We start from the raw sequence: 22157 nt of genomic DNA on the forward strand, positions 1-22157 counted from the left end.
GCCCCCAATTGCCCCCCTGCCAGCCTGATCACCCCCAACTTCCCCTTGTGCCAGTGTGCTCACCCCCACTGCACCGCCTGCTGCCCTGCTCGCCCCCACGTTCCCTCCCCACTGGCCTGCTCCCCCTCAACTGCCCCCTGCTGGCCTGCTCACTCCAAACTGCCCCCCCCCACTGTCCTGATCACCTCCAACTGACCCCCACTGATGGGGTGAGGGACTGAGGGCTATTTCCAGGCTGGCCACACCACCTTTAGGGTGGGGATCCCCACTGGGATGCCGGGCCAGTCTGGGTGAGGGGCTGATGGTTGTTTTCAGGTTGCCCATGCCCCCCGCAATCCAGGCTCCCAGCCCCTCCTTTTTCTCTTTTCTTTCTTTCTCTCTCAGAGCCTCCTTGAGCAGAGGCCAGGGCCACTGGAAGCAGGTATCTGGAATTTATCTTCTATAACTGAAACTTTGTAGCCTTGAGTAGAGGCCAGGGCTGGCCAGGGAGGGTGGGAAGCTTGGCTTTCTCCATTGCCAGGGGCAACCTAAGCCTCCAGCTCTTTCCCGCTCCATGGCCACCAACATCTTGGTTGGGCTAATTTGCATACTCGCTCCTGATTAGCTAGTGGGCGTGGCTGGTGGGTGTAGCGGAATGATGGACAATTTGCATGTTTCTCTTTTATTAGTGTAGACTAGAGGGCTGGTGCATGAAATTTGTGCACAGAGGGGGGGGTCCCTCAGCCCAGCCTTCACCCTCTCCAATCCGGGATCCCTCGGGGGATGTCTGACTGCAAGTTGAGGCCCGATCCCACATCAGACATCCCTCTCACAATCCAGGACTGCTGGCTCCTAACTGCTCACCTGCCTGCATTCCTGATCACCCCTCACCACTCTGCCTGCCTGCCTGATTCCCCCTAACACCTCTGCCTGCCTCCCTTATTGCGCCTAACCACTCTCCCCTGCCAGCCTGATCACCCTTAACCACCTCTGCCTCAACCCCGCCACCATGGCTTTGTCCAGAAGGATGTCCAGACGATGTCTGGTCTATCCAGTTTAATTAGCATATTACCCTTTTATTAGTATTGATTTTTTTTTATTAATTTCAGAGAGGAAGGGAGAGGAAGAGAGAGATAGAAACATCAATTATGAGAGGGAATCATTGATTGACTGCTTTCTGTATGCCCCCCACTGTGGATCAAGCCCACAACCTAAGCATTTGCCCTTGACCAGAATCAAACCTGGGATCCCTCAGTCCACAGGCCAATGCTCTATCCACTAAGCCAAACCAACCAGGGCTGTGTTGGACAACTCTTGACAAGAATTTGGCAGCTTCAGTTGATTAAATATCACTGTAGTATTTCATCATGAGGGTATGGTAAAAGAGTCAGAGTGTTTTGTTTCAGTGCCTTCACACAAGTCGTTATGGCCAAAGACAAAGTTAAATCAGTTATGATATCAGAACCAAAATCACTGTAGTCATCAGAGAGAACAAAAATGAAACAAGTGAGCACAACCAGCTGTACTGTGTTCTTTGTTTCATTTCATGGATAGAGCATCTGGGAATTTTATTCTACTCATCATTTATAAGATAATATCAAAACTGAACAGATATAATAGGAGACCTTTGTAATAATTGTGTCAATCCCTTAAATACTCATCCCCCAAAAAACCTAAATAAAGTAAATCATAATATTGTATTAATAAAATACATTTAAGAATGCCTGGCCCAATTGCTGAGGGCACATAAATATTTAACCTCATTTTATCAGATCTAAGGCATAGAATTACTTTTAATTTTCACATGTTATACTTTAAAAACTTTAATCAAATAAAGGTTTTCATCAGTATCTTATAGTTGTATATTAAGATTATTCTAGCCCGTTTAAAATATAAGATTCCTGCCAGGTCAGTGTGGTTCAGTGGTTGAGCATTGGCCCATGCACCAAGAGGTCAGGGTTTGAATCCCGGGCAGGGCACATGCTTGGTTGCTGTCTCAATCCCCAGTGAGGGGCTTGCAGGAAGAAGTCAGATGATCAATGATTCTCTCTCATTATTGATGTTTCTATTTCTTCCTCTTGCTTTCTCTCTGAAATATATCTATCTATCTATATCTATATATATCTATATATCTATATATATCTATATATATATCTATATATCTATATATCTATATATCTATATATCTATCTATATCTATCTATCTATATATCTATATCTATATCTATATCTATATCTATATCTATATCTATATATATATCTATATCTATATCTATATCTATATATATATAAACCCAGGGTCCATAACAACCGACCGAACACTGGAAGTCAGTCCTGCAGTCAGTGCTGGGTTGCCGTGGTGATCCAGCACTGACTGCCAAGGGGGCTGTGGATCAGGCTCAGAGAGAGGCCCAGAGAGAGAGGCAGGGTCTGATCTGCAGCCTCTGTGGCAGCTGTTGATCAACCGTTGCCTCTCTCTTTCTCTCCAGGCTTCGCCAGCAGCCGCATCTCTGTTTCTCTCCAGGCCTCCATGGGGGCTGCTGATCAGCTCTGCCTCTCTGATCAGGCCCGGAGATAAGCCCGGAAACACTGACTGGCATAGGAACCGACCAATCAGAACCAAATCTGTGTGAAGTGCGAGGAGCCAATGGCTGCCTAGGAGGTGGAGCTTTTGATTCTGACTGGCATAGAAACCGACCAATCAGAACCAAATTGACAAGCAGGCGAGGGCAGTTGGGGGCAAGACCAGGACTGCAGGAGAGGGTAGTTGGGCGCAAGACCAGGCCTGCAGGGGAGGGTAGTTGGGGGCGAGATCAGGTTGGCAAGGGAGGTCAGTTAGGGGTGATCAGGCGGGCAGGGGAGAGCAGTTGGGGGCAAGATCAGGTGAGCAAGGGAGAGCAGTTGGGGGTGAGATCAGGTGAGCAGGGGAGGGCAGTTGGGGGCAACCATGGCAGCAGGAGAGGGCTGTTGGGGGCAAGATCAGGCCAGCAGGGGAGGGCCATTGGGGGCAAGATAAGGCCAACAGGGGAGGGCCGTTTGGGGCAAGATCAGGTCGGCAGGGAAGGGCAGTTAGGGGTGATCAGACAGGCAGGCAGAGGCAGTTAGGGGTGATCAGGCAGGCAGAGGCAGTTTGGGGCGAGATCAGGCCAGCAGGGAGAGCAGTTGGGGGCAAGATCAAGTTGGCAGGGGAGGGAAGTTAGGGGCGATCAGGCAGGCAGGCAGAGGCAGTTAGGGATGTTCAGGCAGGCAGACAGAGAGGTTAGGGGCGATGAGACAGGCAGACAGAGGGGTTAGGGGCAATCAGGCAGGCAGAGAGGTGAGTGATTAGGAGCCAGTGGTCCCAGATTGTGAGAGGAATGTATGACTGCCAGTTATCCCCCAAGGTGATCCCCAATTAGAGACGGTGCAGGCTTGGCTGAAGGAAACACCCTCCATGCACAAATTTCATGCACCAGGTCACTAGTATCCTATCTAATAGAAGAGTAATATGAAAATTGACCATCACTCCAATACACAAGATGGCCACCCCCATGTGGTCAAAGATGGCTGCCTCCATGTGGACACAAAATGGCCACCACAGGATGGCGGTTGTGGGCAATCAGGCCAGCAGGGGAGGGCAGTTGGGGGGAACCAGGCCTGCAGGGAAGGGCAGTTGGGGGGGGGAACCAGACTGGCAGGGGAGGGCAGTTGGGCGGGACCAGGCCTGCAAGGGAAGGCAGTTGGGGGGGATCAGTCCTGGAGGGGAGGGCAGTTGGGTGGGACCAGGCCTGCAGAGGAGGGCAGTTGGGGATGACCAGGCCAGCAGGGGAAGGTAGTTGGGGGTGACCAGGCCAGCAGGGGAGGGCAGTTGGGGTGACCAGGTCTGCAGGGGAGAGAAGTTGGGGGGGAACAGGCCTTGAGGGGAGGGCAGTTGGGGATGACCAGGCCAGCAGGGGAGAGAAGTTGGGAGGTAACCAGGCAGTTTGATGACCAGGCTGGCAGGGTAGGGCAGTTAGGGGCAATCAGGCTGGCAGGGAAGCAGTTAGGCCTCTATCAGGATGGCAGGGGAGTGGTTAGGGGGTGATTAGGCTGGCAGGCAGAAGCGGTTAGGGGCAATCAGGCAGGCAGGCAGGCAGGCAAGCGGTTGGGAGCCAGCAGTCCTGGATTGTGAGAGGGATGTACCAGATTGTAGAGGGTGCAGGCTGGGCTGAGGGACACCCCCCCCCATGCATGAATTTCATGCACTGGGCCTCTAGTATGTGTGTGTGTATATATATATATATATCAGATCTCTGAGTCTTAAACATTATAACCTAAGAAAATGAGTTGATATTTTTGAAATGGTTCAAAGTAGTGTGTATGATTTTAGAATCAGAGGCAATGCACACAAAAGAAGTTGTTTTCTTCCTTGTTAGGAAAAGCTCCTTTCCTAAGGAAGCTTGGCACACTGCTACATCTCCCGAGGGGTCCCAGATTGTGAGAGGGAGCAGGCCAGGCTGAGGGACTCCCCAAGTGCACGATTTCGTGCACCGAGACTCTAGTTTTGTAATAATTGGCAATGTAACGAGGGATAATTCAGGGCTAAGTTCAAAAGAAATTGAATACAATTTTTTTTTAACTCCAAAATCTCATTTTCTTTCTTTTTCATCTTATATAATTTTTTTCCAAATTATTGTTCTGGAATAAATAATTACTATAATTCAAATGTAAGCAGAGAACCAATATTTTCTTGAGATAGAAGTAAACAGTTACTTGAGAACTGACAGCTCAAATAGTGATGGAAACAAAAAACACAATTTTACTGGATAATAAGTACAGATCTGAATTTCCTTTAATGATACTTCACATCCATGAAATTTTTCATTAGAAATGTATTACTCTCTTGCTGTTAACTTTATTTTATTTATTTATTTATTCATTTTTAATAAATCTTTATTGTTGAAAGTGTTACATATGTCCCTTCCCCTCCTTATTGCCCACTTCCCCCTCCCCCAAGCTTTCACCACCCTATTGTGTGTGACTATAGGTTAACCCTTTGTACTTGCTTGCTTTTTTCTCAATTCCTTTATTCTACTCGGGATTTAATTTTTTAAATACTCCAGATTTTACAAAGCACGGCAGTAGAATAAAAAACTGGAGTTTCTTTTCATACAAACTTATTTATTGGATTTTTTTATATTTCACATTATTGATACATTCAAAGAGTAATTTTAATCTCTATAATTTTTCCTGGTGTGATATTTTTTGAAACATTCACCCACATGAAGACCTGGTTTACATTCACATGTTTCGCAAATATAAATCGTCTCTCTTCTTCCTCCTTTGATTTTTCTGTTAGAACAAACAACACAATCTTTGTGTTTTTTGTTAGGGTGAGGTGTGATTATATGGAGCTTTCCATCTAAACGTTGCTCTAAGTTAGTGGATAATAATCTACCCCTGGAAGTTAGTGTACCATCTCTGAATTCTCCAACAAGATCATGTACTAGTTTCCTAATAAATTTCACATGCATTATCGGTTTTTCATTTTTTCTTTTTTGACATTCTTTGTACAATGTATAGGAATTTACAACACTGACCTCAAGCCCCCAGAAAAACAATTGACGCCACCATTTTAGAGTCTTCCTCATAAAACAGTATGTGCCTGTGTAGTGATCAGCTATATCAACACCCCCCTATAAACTTTGTATAGTTGGTCACGACCTTGGGTTTGAGAACTATTTCTTCCCACCACCACGCACTCTCCTTTCCACAGACTCAGTCTCTGAAGTGTCCCATGTACTGAGCATTGTGACTATCCTCTTGTCTTTCCACGCAAGAAGCATTACATTTTCATCCCTGAAAGCCACTATCTCGCCTTTCATTAGCTTTGGATGTTTGATAACAGGTGGATTATCTTTCCTATTGGGCATTATTGTCCCTGTCAAGTGTGTTTTTTCCTTGAACAATTCCTTTGCAAGAGTGACACTAGTGTAATACCTGTTAGTGAAGAAATGATAACCTTGAGAACCAGGTACTGAGTTCTTCAATCTTTCATGAAGCTCTAAAACTATTCTGCTAGTAAAAGGGAGATCAGGTCTCACTAACGTTTCAGATGTTATTCCTCCATAATAAGGGACAAATGAATGTACGTAACCACATTTTGAATCTGAGAGGACATATAAACGAATACCCCATTTTGTTGGCTTTTTAGGATTATATGTGATGAACTGTATCTTTCCCTTGAAACCAACAACAGCCTCATCAACAGCAATCTCTCTTCCAGGACAGAATCTCTCCCTAAATTTCATTTCAAGGTATGACAAGAAGCAGTTTACCTTCTCGGTTCTTGTTCTCAAATCTTTACTTGACTTTTGGTCGTTTTTCAAGTGTAACATCCAAAATATTTGCAAGAACCTTTCTCTTTTGAAAACAGATAGAAAAAATGGTATATGAGACTCAAAATCCATGGACCAATAACCCTGCAAGTTGGGGTGATTCAATACACCCATATTTAGTATTATACCAAGAAAAGCCTTCATTTCCTCTATCGTCACATCTTTCCAATTATTCCAAGTGGATCGCTGGGATAGTTCTTTCTGGCTAATTTTATGCCTAGCATACTCATTTGTCTCATCCATTATATTTTTTATCAACGTCTCAGTAAAAAACAACTGAAAAAAATCTATTGGTGTGGCACATCCAGAAGGAACTTGAGGTCCAACATGTAACTGACCAGTGGAGAAAGGGATTCTGCTAGGCTCTTTGTCATTCACAGATGTAGATGTCCACTTTTCTTTTTCCTGTTTTCCCCTAGAAACGTAACTTTCACTGGGTCTTATACCCAATTTCTCAATGATATCACCTATATCTCCATCACTCTCACTCGAATAAACAATTGTGCGTCTTCGTTTTGCCTTTATGAATTCAATGTCACTGTCACTGTCAGTACTTTCAGCCAGATCTTTGGACAAAGTAAGGGACTTTTTCCTTTCTGTAGTTCCACTAGGACCAGCGATTTGTTCATCATCTCCACTCGCATCCTCGGAGAACTCACTTTCGTCACTATTACATTTTTCACTTTTTTCTTCGTTTTCGAAGTAAAATTCATCATCGCTGCTTTCTATGTCTTTGGAAAACTTATCCATCCTGAGGAGGGGAAATTCACTCAGAACGTGTGACTGCTAGGGGGCAAACCAATCATCCAACTAAACCCTGTGTCATGACAACATCTGTGATATGCTAATAGAAACCTAAACAAACCTAGGAGACGGAAAGATAAGGAAGGTTCTTTACCAAGGGAAGATGATGCAAGCTCAAAAAGGCATGATGCAAGGACTCATGCCTTGGACCCTCCTACTCAAGATTGCTGCCTATGCAAAAGATAAGCTTAGGTGGTGGCATCAGTTGAGACCGCATTTACATTTTACTTGTCCTTTCATGCTTATGAAAACAAGAAAAGATACTGGAAAAATAGACCAAAATCCCCCTCCCCCACGCGGTGAAACTACGTGTCGAGTGTAGCTCGACATACGTGCTGCTACCGATGCTAACCGTGTTGAGTCACACTCGACATCCGAGTGCAAAAGGTTAAGACTTTATATGCAGGAGATCATAAGATACTTATCTTTCTCTGACTGGCTTATTTCACATAGCATAATGTTCCCTAGGTTCATCCATGATGTTAAAAATGGTAAGAGTTCTTTATTTTTTAGAGCTGCATAGTATTCCATTACATAGATGTAACAAGCTTTTTAATCCACTCATCTGATGATGAGCACTTAGACTGTTTCCAAATCTTAGCTACTGTAAATTAGCTAAGATTTGGAAACAGTCTAAGTGGAATATATCTCAAGAAATCAGAAATACCCACCAGAAATAATATATGCACCCCTATTTTCTTAGCAGCACAATTTATATGCACCCCTATTTATATGCACGATTGTGCTGCTAAGAAAATAGGGGTGCATATATTATTTCTGGTGGGTATTTCTGATTTCTTGAGATATATTCCTAGAAGTGGGATCACTGGGTCAAATGGTAGCTCCATTTTTAATTTTACCACTGCTGTTCAACATAGTACTAAAAGTGCTAGCTGTAACTATCAGACAAAAAGAAGAAATAAAAGGAGGAAGTAAAACTGTCATTATTTGCAGATAACATGATACTGTACATAGAAAACCCTAAATACTCCATCAGAAAACTACTAGATTTACTAGATGAATTTGGCAACATAGCAGGATATAAAATTAATACCCAGAAATCAATGGCATTTTTGTACACCAAAAATGAACTCTCAGAAAGGGAAACTAAACAAACAATCCCATTTACCTTTGCAACAAAAAAATTTAGATACTTAAGAATAAACTTAACTAAGAAGGTAAAAGACCTGTACTTGGAAAACTACGGGACATTGAAAAAAGTGATAGAGGAAGATATGTGAAAGTGGAAGAATATACTATGTTCATGGATTGGTAGAATCAACATCATTAAAATGTCTATACAACCCAAAGCAATCTATAGATTCAATGCTATCCGTATCAAAATACCAATGGCTTATTTCACAGACCTAGGACAAATATTTCAAAAATTTATATGGAATCTAAAAAGATCCCAAACAGCCACAGCAATCTTGGGAAAAGATGGGGGGATTACAATACCAGATATCAAGTTATACTACAAAGCCACTATACTCAAAACAGCCTGGTACTGGCACAAGAACAGACATATGGACCAATGGAACAGAATAGAGAACCCAGAAATTGACCCAAGTCAGTATGCTCAATTAATATTTGACAAAGGAGGCAAGAGCACACAATGGAATCAAGAAAATCTCTTCAATAAATTGTGTTGGGAAAATTGGACAGATACTTGTAAAAAAATTAAATTAGACCACCAATTTATACCATAGACAAAAATAAACTCAAAATAGATAAAAGACTTAAATGTAAGATGTGAAACCATAAAAAACCCTAGAAAGAAACATTGGCAGCAAAATCTCAGACATCTCTTGTAGCAATATGTTTATGGATATATCTCTTAAGACAATAGAAATTAAGGAGAAAATAAATAAATGAGACTATATCAACATAAAAGGCTTCTGCACAGCAAAAGAAACCATCAATAAAATAACAAGAGAGCCCACTCCATGAGAGAACATATTTTTCAATGAAATCTATACTAATAAAAGGGTAATATGCTAATTTGATGGGGAGACCTTCCTGGAGACCTTCCCAACAAAGCCATGGTGGTGGGGCTAAAGCTGAGGTGGTTACAGGTGATCAGGCCAGCAGGGGGGGCATTTGGGAGTGAGCAGGCTGGCGGGAGGGGTTAGTTAGGGGTGAGCAGGCTGGCAGGAGGGGGCAGGTGAGGCAAGCAGGACAGCAGAGGGGGCAGTTGGGGGAGATCAGGCCAGTGGGAGGGGCAGTTGGGGGTGAGCTGGCAGGCAGGGGATGGCAGTTGGGGGCAATCAGTCTAGCAGGGCCAGGCAGTTAAGGGTGACCAGGCTGGAAGGGAGGGCAGTTGGGGTTGATCAGGCCAGCAGGCAGAGTGGTTAGGGGTGATTAGGCAGGCAGGCAGGCAGGTGAGTGGTTAGGAGCCAGCAGTCCCAGATTGCGATAGGGATGTCCAACTGCCAGTTAGGACATGGATCGGGCCTGAACCAGCAATTGGACATCTGCCAAGGGGTCCCAGATTGGAAAGGGCGCAGGCCAGGCTGAGGGACACCTCCCTGCACTGTGCACGAATTTCATGCACCAGGCCACTAGTATCTAATAAGGGGTTAACCTCCAAAATCTATAAGGAATTCATACAACTTAACAAAAGGAAGATAAATAATCCAATTAAAAATGGGCAAAGAACCTAAATAGACATTTCTCTAAAACAGACATACGAAAGTGCAAAAGTCATATGAAAAAATGCTCAAAGTCACTAATCATTCCAGAGATGCAAATCAAAACGACAATGAGGTAACACCTCACACTTGTTAGAATGGCTATCTTCCACAAATCAACAAATGACCAGTATTGGTGAGGATGTGGAAAAAAGAGAACCCTTGTATACTGCTGGTGGGAATGCGAACTAGTGCAGCCTCTGTGGAAAACAGTTTGGAGTTTCCTCTTAACCTCTTATTTCTGAAAAATCAAGAAACTAATCCAGACATAAGAAAGATTTTAGTACTTTTATCTGCTGGTGGGGCAAAGGTTTTTTCTTTAGTAATAACTTCTAATAATGTATTTTATTAATATAACACCTTATAATTCACAAGAGCCTTCAAATATATCCAAACATTTTACACTTTCTATTAATCTGTGAGAGATCCCTTTTATATGTATAAACACATGTATAATCAAATGTTATAAATATGAAGTCCACTAAGCGGATGAGAAAACAGAAGCTTGGAGAAAGATGCATGACTTTCTAAAGTAACAAGACTTACACATGAGAGAACCAAACTCTCTTAAAATTTTAAAATTCATTCATTTTTTGCATTATGCCAAAGTAAATAAATTCATCTAATGGATACCAAAACCATCACCAATTATGAAATCATTTATCACTCTTCAATGTATTTCATAATTATTAATCTTACAAATAAATATCAATCAAACAATAAATATCATCCATGTAAATGGGGGAAAGAGGACACATATGTAATACCTTAATCAATAAAGAAATTAAAATGAAAAAAATAAATAAATAAAACAAAATGAAAAAAATCACCTAACAGTTAAATAGAAAAATGCTCATACACAGAGGGATAAATGGTAATGGAAAAGATTAAATAAATAAATAAATAAATAAATAAATAAATAAATAAATAAAATGCTCATACCTAATTTTGGAGTACCAGTTTTTTGCACTGTGATTAAATTTTATGGTGTTTTGATGGGTATAGTCTGGCAACACTCACCTCTTTTTGACGGTACTTAATGGCCAATTTTAGTCTCGCAAGATCATTTCCACTTTGATCTTCTATGAGACTATTATCATCTCGGTAATTAAGAATGATTTCAAGTTCTCTGGAGCTTCTTGTCTGATCCAGTAGGTCCTTAGCAAACTGTTTGCACTGTCGTGACAGTTCCTCATACTCTGACTTGAATTCATTTTCCACCTTGCTCAATTCCTGAAGCTCCCAACTTAGTTGAAAGGCTGTGAGAAAAGGATCTTCACTTGACAGTGCAATGAGAGAAGGGCTAGCCAAGGCCTTGTAGATGTTGAGTCTGGAGCGTGAGTGGCGAAGGCTATCCACATCTGAACTGGAGACGCATTCAACACAGTTACAGCGGACCTCATGGGGTCTGGGCACTGAGACTCCTTTCTGAACTAAAAGTTTTATTATTTCATAATTATTTGTGTGAGCTGCCAAGATGATTGGTGTAATGTCCGGAGTGAATTCAGAGAACTGCTTATCAAGGAGTATGGGAGGTACCTAGGAAAAAGAGGAAAGCAGAGGTAATGAATATTTATTCATTTGTTCAAGCCTGTGAATTTCAGACAGCATGCCATAGAAAGTTGAACAGAGTTTATAAATCTTTTGCCTGTTTTATGTGGAGGGATATGGCTGTTTTTCCAAAAAATTAAGAGTGAATTACAGAAAAATAACTCCCCTATATAATGATACATTATTCTTTCTTTAATCTGAATTACAACATTTTAGGAATCTTAAATAAGTGGCTATGGAAACTTGCTATTGGTTACAGCCCTTCTTGCTCCCAACTTAGTTTTTAACTTACAATCTTTGCTTCTCTTTCCCAGAGATGATGATTTCCTAAATAATTTAAAAATACATTAAAATTAGTTAATTATTTGTTTTAAAACCAATTTTCCTCTGTAATAAAAGTATTTTAATTCTTCAGTGTTGTTTTTTTCCTTTTGTGTTTTATCTTCTGAACTAGAGGCCTGGTGCACAAAATTCATGCATGGGGGTGGGGGGGGAGGGTCCCCTCAACCCAACCTGCACCCGCTCCAATCCAGGACTCAACTAGGGATATCCGACAGTTTAAGCCCGAAGATCAGGCTTAAATGGGCAGTCGGAAATCCCGCTCACAATCCTGGACCCCTGGCTCCTAACCGCTCATCTGCCTGCCTGCCTGATTGCCCCAAACTGCCCCCCCCCCCGCCAGCCTGATCACCCCTAACTGCCTCTGCCTGCTGGCCTGATCGCCCCTCACCGCCCCCCAACCAGCCTGGTTGCCCCCAACCTGACTCCTTCTGGTCTGGTTGCTCCATGCAGCCTGCTGTTCAGTCATTTAGTCATCCTTCATTAACGCCCCTGCCAGCCTGGTTGTCCCACACAACTTGTTCAGTCGTCCGTTCAGTTGTGACGGTCGCTTAGGCTTTTATATAGATAGATTCCTAACATCCAACCAATGATTCAAGATGGCAGCAGACATAGGAGGTCTAGCGTCATGTTTTCTATTTTCATCTATTCCTCTATGGTATATTTTCCAGATGACAAGATGTGTTACATTGCTAATACCATTGTTTTATTAAAAATAAACAATTGCAAAAAAAATAAAAAATAAATAAACAATTGCTCCCTAGTAAATCAGGTCACTAGTGTGCTTATGCATAATTTCCTTTGGGTTATATATACTCTAGAAATGATAATGGGGAAAATAATTTAATAGGTACTATTTAGTAAACATTTGCTACGTACATTAAACCTCTCCATTAGTTATTCACATACTAGTGGCCCGGTGCACAAAATTCAGACAAATTAAAAGGGAATTAATTAGAGGAAATATTCTAATATTGCTATTTGCCCTTCTCCATAACAGAAATGTCAGAGATGAAAGAAAATTAGTAAAATGTATATGAAAATCTCCCTCATGTCAGAGTCTGGGGCATGCTGCAGGACCTAGAATAAAATCCCTGCCCACCTGAGAGTGCCTTGAAATCACGCAAGACCCAGACCCAGCTGGCCCCACACTTGTAAAGCCCCACAGGGTGGGGGGCACAGCCTCAGTTTCCCTGTCCCAGAGTCAGGTGGGGGATGCAGACTCAGGTCCACTGTCAAGCCCCTCTGGGCAGAGCATGTGACCTCAGGTCCCCCGGCCCAGCTCCGAGGTGGGGGACACAGCCTCAGGTCACTCGTCAAGTCCCACTGGGCAGAGGGAGCAGCCTCAGGTCCCCGTCAAGCCCCATCGGGCAGAGGGGGCATAGCCTCAGGTCCCCCGGCACTGGTGTAGAGTGGGGGGCACAGCCTCAGGTCCTCTGGCCCCGGCCCCAGGGTAGGGGGCACAGACTCAGGTCCCCCAGCCTGGCGTCAGGTCCCCCGGCCTGAGCATGAGGGCACGAGGGCATGAGGGCACGAGGGCACAAGGGTGTGATGACAATTTACATATTAGCTCTTTATTATATAGGATTATAGATGTGTTCACTCAGAAAGTAAGTTAAAGGCCTGCTCTTTGAACTCAGGTCCACTTGTCTGACATCCAAGTCTGTATGTCTTGCAATACAACATGCTGCTGTATAATTTTTGTTTTAATATTTCTCCCTGCTGGCAAAAAGTCACAGTGGCATCTATGAAAATCAAAGCTACATAAGGATAAGTTAATCAGGAATAGCAGAAAAAAACAACACATGTCACATTAAAATATGCTGCTGGTAAAATATGAAGGAAATAGGATCAAAAGGAAAAGAAGTATGTAGAAAAAACCACTGATATGAAACTTCAATTCTACTACTTTTAAGTAGAGGTGTAGGCTTTACGTGTGAATAATTAAACCTACATGCTTTTATTTCATTTGGCCATTTAGAATATCAATTTGTTTTATAAGAAATACTATAAAAAGATTAAAAGGATGAAATTACCTATTTGAAATATATGCAATTAGTTGTTAAAAATAGCAACAACCATGATTTTTAAAATGCACTAACTAAGGAAACCATATTGCCTTTTGAGATAGTATGTTACATTTAAATAGGGTTAATACATATTGCATTATTTTTAAGTAATCTTTTATTTTAAAGATAACATTAACTAATAATCCTATATAAGGAAGATGGTGACCAGTAGGAAGGTAGGGAGGGAGAGAATGTGAGAGAGTGAGGGAGCAATAGAGGAGTGTGTGGATGTGTGTGTGTGTGTGTGTGTGTGTGTGTGTGTGTGTGTGTGTATGAGCTAGGGACAGTTAGATTCTGCAGGTCTTCCAGGTCTGCCAAACTGGGCAGTCTTAGATGGCAGAGCCCTGCTCCCACCACAGACACTCCGGGGTGGCCAGTGCGGGCACAGAGACCAAGCCATCTTGAGAAACAGAGCTGCTTGAGACTAGGATCCTGGCCTCAGCACCACCCAATCTGGTCTCAGATGCAAACCAGGACCCTGCAGCCACTGGGGACAGAGACCTGTGACCAGAGCTGCAGACCCACAGACACCATGAATCCAGACATCCCCACTGCAGATTTCTGTGAGTCACAGTCGCAGGCAGCACCATAGTAACTGATAGACCCATCCCTCACAGCGCTGCAGCTCCGCAACAGGAATTTGATCATGGGAGTGCATGCACACTGGGAATCTGTTCCCCACAACACAATTGGGCGACTAAACCTCAAGCCCACACAGGGCGGAAGTGCCACCTGACTTTGATTCTGGGCAAGTGCACACAGAAGTCTGTTTTCCGCAGTGCAAAAGTGCACCTCCTGCCGACACAGTGCTACTGGGTAACCTAGTCCCCCAAGCTGACCAGGACCTGAATTCTCCAGGCAGAAGGCAGCACTGAGCACCAGTGACTTGACTCTGTTTCTTATCATGTGCACCTGGGAGCCCTGACTCCCAGTGCATGCACTCTAAGAGCCAGTGACTCCAATTCTTGGTGCATGCACACAAAGGGACCCTGATTCTCAGTGCGAGGCCACACAAAGCAACAGAGACTTTGATACTCGATTCTTGGTTCAGGTACAGGGGAACTCTGACTCCTGGCATGCTGTAGGAGACTCTGATTTTCAGCATGTGCCAGCGGGGTCTCTGTTTCAGCATGCTGCCGGTGAAGTCCCTGATTCTAGGTGCGCACATGAGGCCACACAGAGAACTGGTAATGGTGACCCTGGGTGAGCCTGGTTCCCACAAACCCACGGCAGCTTCAAGTCTTGGTGTCGGAGCTCTTCAGTGATGCTCGTGTGGTGTGAAGCTCCCACAGGACAGGGCCCAGGCCCAAGCAACTCGATGTTTGAACCTTCTGGTGATAGTCAGAATGGGGAGATGACACAATCCTCAGAAGAAAGAAAATGAGGAATCACCAATAAAGGAAATTAGTGAAATAGAAGCATGCAACATGACAGAAAAAGAATTCAGAGTAATGGTGGTACAATTCATACACTGAATGAATGAGAAAATCAACCTATGCAAGAATCAGGAAGAAATGAAAAGTGATATAGCTACAATCAAAAACACCGTGGAAGGTTTCAACAGTAGACTAGAAGAAGCAGAGGACCCAATTAGTGAGTTAGAAGATAAGGTAGAGAAACAAGCCCAATCTGAACAGCAACTGGAGAAAAAAATTAAAAAGCAGGAGAAGAGCCTAAGAGAGCTTTGAGACAACATGAAATGAAGGACAAGTAGAGCAGCAAGGATTAAAAAATCTATTTGAAGAAATATTGCCAGAAAACGTCCCGGATATGGGGGAGAAAAAGTTACACAAGTACAGAGAGTCCCAAGCAGGATGAATCCCAAAAGACACACATCAAGACATGTCATAATTACAATGGCAAATGTTAACAACAAAGAGAGAATCTTAAAGGCAGCAAGAGAGAGACAGAGAGTTACCTAGAAATGATCCTACATAAGATTATCAAAAGATTTCTCAACAGAAACACATCAAGCTAGATGGGAATGGAAGGATGTATACAAAGTGTTGCAAAGCAAAGGACTGAATCCAAGAATACTCTATCCAGCAAGACTATCAATCAAAATTTAAGGGGAAATCAGGAGCTTCACAGACAAAAAAAAATGGCTAAGGGAGTTTATCACTACCAAGCCAGTAATGCAATAAATGCTAAAGGGAATGCTGTAAAAAAGAAGAAATAAAAAGGTAAGAAGGAACACAGGCACAAAAATAGAAATGACTAAAAACAAGTACCTTTCAATAATAACTTTAAATGTAAATGGAATAAATGCTCCAATCAAAAGAAATAGAGTAGCTGAATGGATAAAAACACATAACCCATATATATGCTGTCTACAAGAGACCCACCTCAGAACAAGGGACTCACACAGACTGAAAGTGAAGGGATGGAAAAATATCTTTCAGGCAAAGAGAAATGAAAAAAAAGCTGGGGTAGCAATACTTATATCTGACAAAATAGACCTCAAAGTGAAGGCCATAACAAGAGATAAGGAAGGCCACTTCGTAATAATAAAGGGATCGATACAACAAGAGGATATAACTCTGATAAATATATATGCACCCAATACAGGAGCACCCAAATACATAAAACCAAAACTCCTGGAAGATATAAAGGGAGAAATGGACAACACTACAATCATAGTAAGGGACTTTAATACACCATTGATATCACTGGATAAAACCTCTGGATAAAAATTCAGCAAAGAAACAGCAATCCTAAATGGCTCACTAGATTAAAAGGACTTAATTGACATATTCAGAACTTTTCACCCCAAAGTCACGAAATATATGTTCTTCTCAAGTGTACATGGGACATTTTCAAAAATAGACCACAAATTGGGTCAAAAGCAAAGTCTCCCAAATTCAAGAAGATTGAAATCATACCAAGAATCTTCTGAGACAACAATGGCATAATTTAGAACTGAACTACAATAAAAACAATCCAAAAAACTCAAACACTTAGAAGCTGAATAGCATGCTGTAAAATAATTATTGGGTTACCAATTAGATCAAAGAAGAAATTAAAAACATCCTAGAAACTAATGACAATAAAAACACAACAATCCAAATTCTTTGGGACACAATAAAAGCAGTCCTGAGAGGGAAGTTTATACTCTACAGGCCTACCTCAAAAAAAACAAGAAAAAATGGAAGTAACTCATCTAACTCTACAACTCAAAGAATTAGAAAGAGAGCAACAAGAAAAGCTTAGAGTGAGCAGAAGGAAGGAGATCATGAAGATCAGAGCAAAAATAAATGACATAGAGACTAATAAAAAACAATACAAAAGATCAATGAAACCAAGAGCTGGTTCTTTGAAAGGATAAACAGGATTGATGAACCTCTAGCTAGGCTTACCAAGAAGCAAAGATAGAGGACCCAAATAAATAAAATCAGAAATGAAAGAGGTGAAATAAAAACAGACCCCACAGAAACACAAAGGATTGTTAAAAAATACTATGAACAACTCTACTCCAACAAACTAGACAAACTGGAGGAAATGGACATATTCCTAGAAAAGTACAACCTTCCAAAACTCAATCAGAAAGATTATTAAAATCTCAATTGGCCAATAAGTATGGAAGAAATTGAAGCTGTCATCAAAAAGATCCCAGCAAACAAAAGCCCGGGGCCAGACTGCTTCTCAGGGGAGTTTTACCAAACATTCAAGAAAGAACTAAAACCTATCCTCCTCAGACTATTCCAAAAAATTCAAGAGGAAGAAACAATTCCAAGCTCATTCTATGAAGCCAGCATTACCCTAATACCAAAACCAGATAAAGACAACACAATGAAAGAGAATTATAGGCCAATATCCCTCATGAACATAGATGCGAAAATCCTCAACAAAATTCTAGCAAATCGGATCCAGCAGTATATCAGAAAGATCATACACCATGACCAAGTAGGAATTATCCCAAGGATGCAAGGATGGTACAATATCCACAAATCAATAAATGTGATACATCGCATAAACAAATTGAGAGATAAAAATCACATAGTCATATCAATTGATGCAGATAAAGCATTTGACAAAATCCAACACCTTTTCTTGATAAAATCTCTCAGCAAGGTGGGAATAGAAGGATCATACCTCAACATAATAAAAGCTATATATGAGAAACCCACAGCCAATATCATACTCAATGGACAAAAATGAAAACCATTTCTCCTAAGAACAGGAACAAGACAGGGATGCCCACTCTCACCACTCCTGTTCAACATAGTACTGGAAGTATGAGCGATAGTGATCAGACAAGAAGAATAGATAAAAGGCACCCAAATTGGAAAAGAAGAAGTAAAATTGTCCTTATTTGAAGATGACATGATACTGTACATAGAAAACCCTAAAGACTCCATCAAAAATTATTAGACTTAATAAATGAATTCGGCAATGTAGCAGGATACAAATTAACACCAAGAAATCTATGGCATTTCTTTACACCAATAGTGAACTTACAGAAAGAGAGCCTAAAAAAGCAATCCCATTTACCATCACACCAAAAAAATTTAAGATACCAGGAATAAACTTATTTAAGGAGGTAAAAGACGTATATGCAAAAAACTACAGGACACTGAAAAAAATAGATAGTGGAAGACATAAACAGATGGAAGAACATACTGTGTTCATGGATTGGTAGAATCAACATCATAAAAAATGTCCATACTCCCCAGGGCAATCTTTAGATTCAATGCAATTCCCATTAAAATACCAATGGCATATTTCACAGACCTAGAACAAACTTTCCAAAAATTCATCTGGAATAAAAAAAGACCTCCAATAGCTGCAGCAATCCTGAGAAAGAAGAACAAAGCAGGTGGGATCCCAATACCTGATATCAAGCTGTACTACAGAGCAACTGTTCTCAAAACAGAATTGTGCTGGCACAAGAACAGACATATAAATCAATGGAATAGAATAGAGAACCCAGAAATCCACCCAAACCACTATGCCCAATTAATATTCAACAAAGGAGGCATGAACATACAATGAAAAACAGTCTCTTCAATAAGTGGTATTGGGAAAATTGGACAGATACATGCAAAAAAGTGAAACTGACTACCAACTGACACCATACACAAAAATAAACTCAAAATGGATAAAGGACTTAAACATAAGATGGGAAATCATAAAAATACTAGTGGAATCCACAGGCAGCGAAATCCCTGACATATGCCAAAGCAATTTCTTCACTGATACTTCTCTGAAGGCAATGGAAGCTAAAGAGAAAATAAACAAATGGGACTGCATCAAAATAAAAAGCTTTTGCACAGCAAAGGAATCCATCAACAAAACAAGAAAAAAGCCCACTGCATGGGAGAACATATTTGCCTATGTTATAATCGATAAGGGTTTAATTTCCAACATTTACAGGGAACACATACAACTTAATAAAAGGAAGATAAACAATCCAATAAAAAAATGGACAATGGACCTAAATACTTTTCGAAAGAAGACAGAAGGAAGGCCAAGAGACATATGAAAACATGCTCAAAGTCACTAATTATCTGAGAGATGCAAATCAAAATGACAATGCGGTATCATCTCACACCTGTCAGAATGGCTATCACCAACAAATCAACAAACGACAAGTGTTGGCAAGGATGTGGAGAAAAAGGAACCCTCGTGCACTGCTGGTGGGAAGTCAGACTGGTGCAGCCACTGTGGAGAACAGTATGGAGTTTCCTCAAAAAACTAAAAATGGAACTCCCATTTGACTCAGTGATCCCACTTCTAGGAATATATCCCAAGAAGTTAGAAACACCAATCAGAAAGGATATATGCACCCCTATGTTCACAGCAGCACAATTCACCATAGCTAAGATTTGGAAACAGCCTAAGTTCCCATCAGCAAATGAGTGGATTAAAAAACTGTGGTACACCTTCACAATGGAATACTATGCTGTAGTAAAAGAGAAGGAATTCTTACCATTTACAACAGCATGGATGGAACTGGGGAGCATTATGCTAAGTGAAATAAGCCATTCAGAGAAATATTAATATCATATGATCTCACTCATTTGTGGAATATAATGAACAACATAAACTGATGAACAAAAACAGATCCAGAGACAGAGAAACATCGATCAGACTGTCAAACCTCAGAGGGAAGGGAGGGGAGGGTGGGGTTAAGGGGGAGAGATCAACCAAAGGACTTGTATGCATGCATATAAGCTTAACCAATGGACACAGACAATAGGGGGGTGAAGGCATGTACGGGGAGCATTGGGGAGTAATGAGTGGATGAAGACACATATGTAATACCTTCATCAATAAAGAAATTAAAAACAAAATTTAAAAAAATCCTTTATAAAAAAGAGGTAATATGAAAATTGACCATCAGGCCCTCACAAGATGGCTGCCTATGACCAGGCGGGCAAGGGGGTTAGGGAGGTATGGCCAAATGACTGAACAGCAGACTGTGTGTGGTGACCAGGCCAGCAGAGCAGGGTGGGGCGTTAGGGGTGACAAGGCCAGCAGAATGGGGCAGTTGGGAGTGACCAGGCTGGCAGTGAGGGGCAATTAGGGATGACCAGGCAGGCAGGGGAGCAGTGAGAGGTGACCAGCCTGGCAGGAGGGGCAGTTGGGGGCAATTAGGCTGGCAGCGGGGGCGCAGTGAGGGGCGACTTGGCTGGCAGGCGGGGGCAGTTATTGGCAACCAGGCTGGCAGAGGGGGGCAGTTAGGGGCAACCAGGCCGGCAAGGGGAGGAATTATGGGTGATTAGGCAGGCAGGAGGGCAGTTAGGAGGGACCAGGCTGGCAAGGAGGGGGTAGTTGGATGCGAGCTGGCCAGCAGTGGGGGACAGTTAGGGGCCACCAGGCCAGCAGGGGGGGCAGTTAGGGGCAATCAGGTCGGCACCCAGAAGCAGTGAGGGGCAATCAGCCTGGCAGGGGGTGGGCAGTTACTGGCGACCAGGTAGGCAGGCAGGTGAGCGATTAGGAGCCAGCAGTCCAGGATTGTGAGAGGGATGTTCTACTGCCGGTTTAGGCCTGATCCCAGTGATTGGGCCTAAATCAGCAGTCAGACACCCCCCAAGGCATCCCGGATTGGAGAGGGTGTAGGCTGGGCTGAGTGGACCCCCCTCCTGTGCATGAATTTCATGCACTGGGCCTCTAGTTTAATTATATATTTACTACAAAGAAAAATAAATCCTTTAAACAAAACTGAACAAGAGGTCATCTATAACTATACACTAAGTATTTGCTATGGCAGACATTTAGTAAAATAAAAACTATAAGTAGCCCCACTGGTGTGGCTCAGTGGTTGAACATCGACACAAGAAGCAAGAAATCTCTGGTTTGATGGCTTGACTCCCAGTCAGAGCACTCATACAAGTTGTGGGCTCAATACTCTGTAGGGGGTATGCAGGAAGCAGTCGATTGATATTTTTCTCTCATCATCTCTGTCTCTCATTGATGCTTCTATCTCTCTATCCCTCTCCCTTCCTCTCTCACTGAAATAAACAAAAACATTAAAAACTTCAAGTAAATAAGTTCCTATAGTAAATGTAGATTTAAATGACAGATGTAATTTAATGGGATTTTCTCAATTCAGTATAATTTCACCATAGTTTTCCATACATTTTAAAAGTGTCAACCATTCATAAAACATAAAATGTAACTTTGAAAAATTTAGAAGATGTTTTATCAAAAAAACATTATAAAATGACCATATTGAAAAGCATACATTTTTAACACAACAACAACCCAAAATCTATGGGACACCGTAAAAGCAGTCCTGAGAGGAAAGTTCATACTATTATAGGCCTAGCTCAAAAAACAAAACAAAAAATCTCAAATAAACAATCTAACTCTACACTTATAAGAACTACAGAAAGAACAACAAGAAAAGCCCAGAGTAAGTTGAAGGAAGGAAATAAATGACCTAAAGACTAAAAATAATAGTAATAATACAAAAGATCAAGGAAACCACGAGTTGGTTCGTTGAAAAGATAAACAAAATTGATGAACCTCTAACCAGAATAATTAAGAAAAAAAGAAAGAGGACCCAAATAAATAAAATCAGAAATAAAAGAGAAGTAATAACTTATACTACAGTAAATACAAAGAATTGTAAAAATACTAAAAATAGCAGGATACAAAATTAATATTCAGAAATCAGTGGCATTTTTAGACACCAACAATGAACTATCAGAAAGAGAAACAGAAAACAATCACGGGTACTACTGCAACAAAAAATACGGTACCTAGGAATAAATGTAACAAGGAAGTAAAAGAACCTGTACTCAGAAAACTGTATGACATTGGAGAATGAAACTGAGGAAGATACAAGTGGAAACAATACTGTGTTCATGGATTGGAAGAATTAACATCATTAAAATGTTCATAGTTTCCAAAGCAATCTATAG

At 41.7% G+C, this 22157-nt stretch overlaps 1 protein-coding gene across 2 annotated transcripts in view; it reads right to left on the minus strand.

Annotated features, from left to right (window-relative positions):
- The window catches only part of TRPC4 (transient receptor potential cation channel subfamily C member 4), a 370139-nt gene that overhangs the window by 258444 nt on the left and 89538 nt on the right, over positions 1-22157 (minus strand). For both annotated transcript variants that reach the window (XM_054720360.1, XM_008159223.3), the window contains one exon: positions 10850-11368. In XM_054720360.1, the coding sequence (XP_054576335.1) occupies positions 10850-11368 (519 nt within the window). The remainder of the gene's footprint in view (positions 1-10849; positions 11369-22157) is intronic.

Source organism: Eptesicus fuscus, chromosome 8 (assembly GCF_027574615.1).
Source record: "Eptesicus fuscus isolate TK198812 chromosome 8, DD_ASM_mEF_20220401, whole genome shotgun sequence".
NCBI lineage: Eukaryota > Metazoa > Chordata > Mammalia > Chiroptera > Vespertilionidae > Eptesicus > Eptesicus fuscus.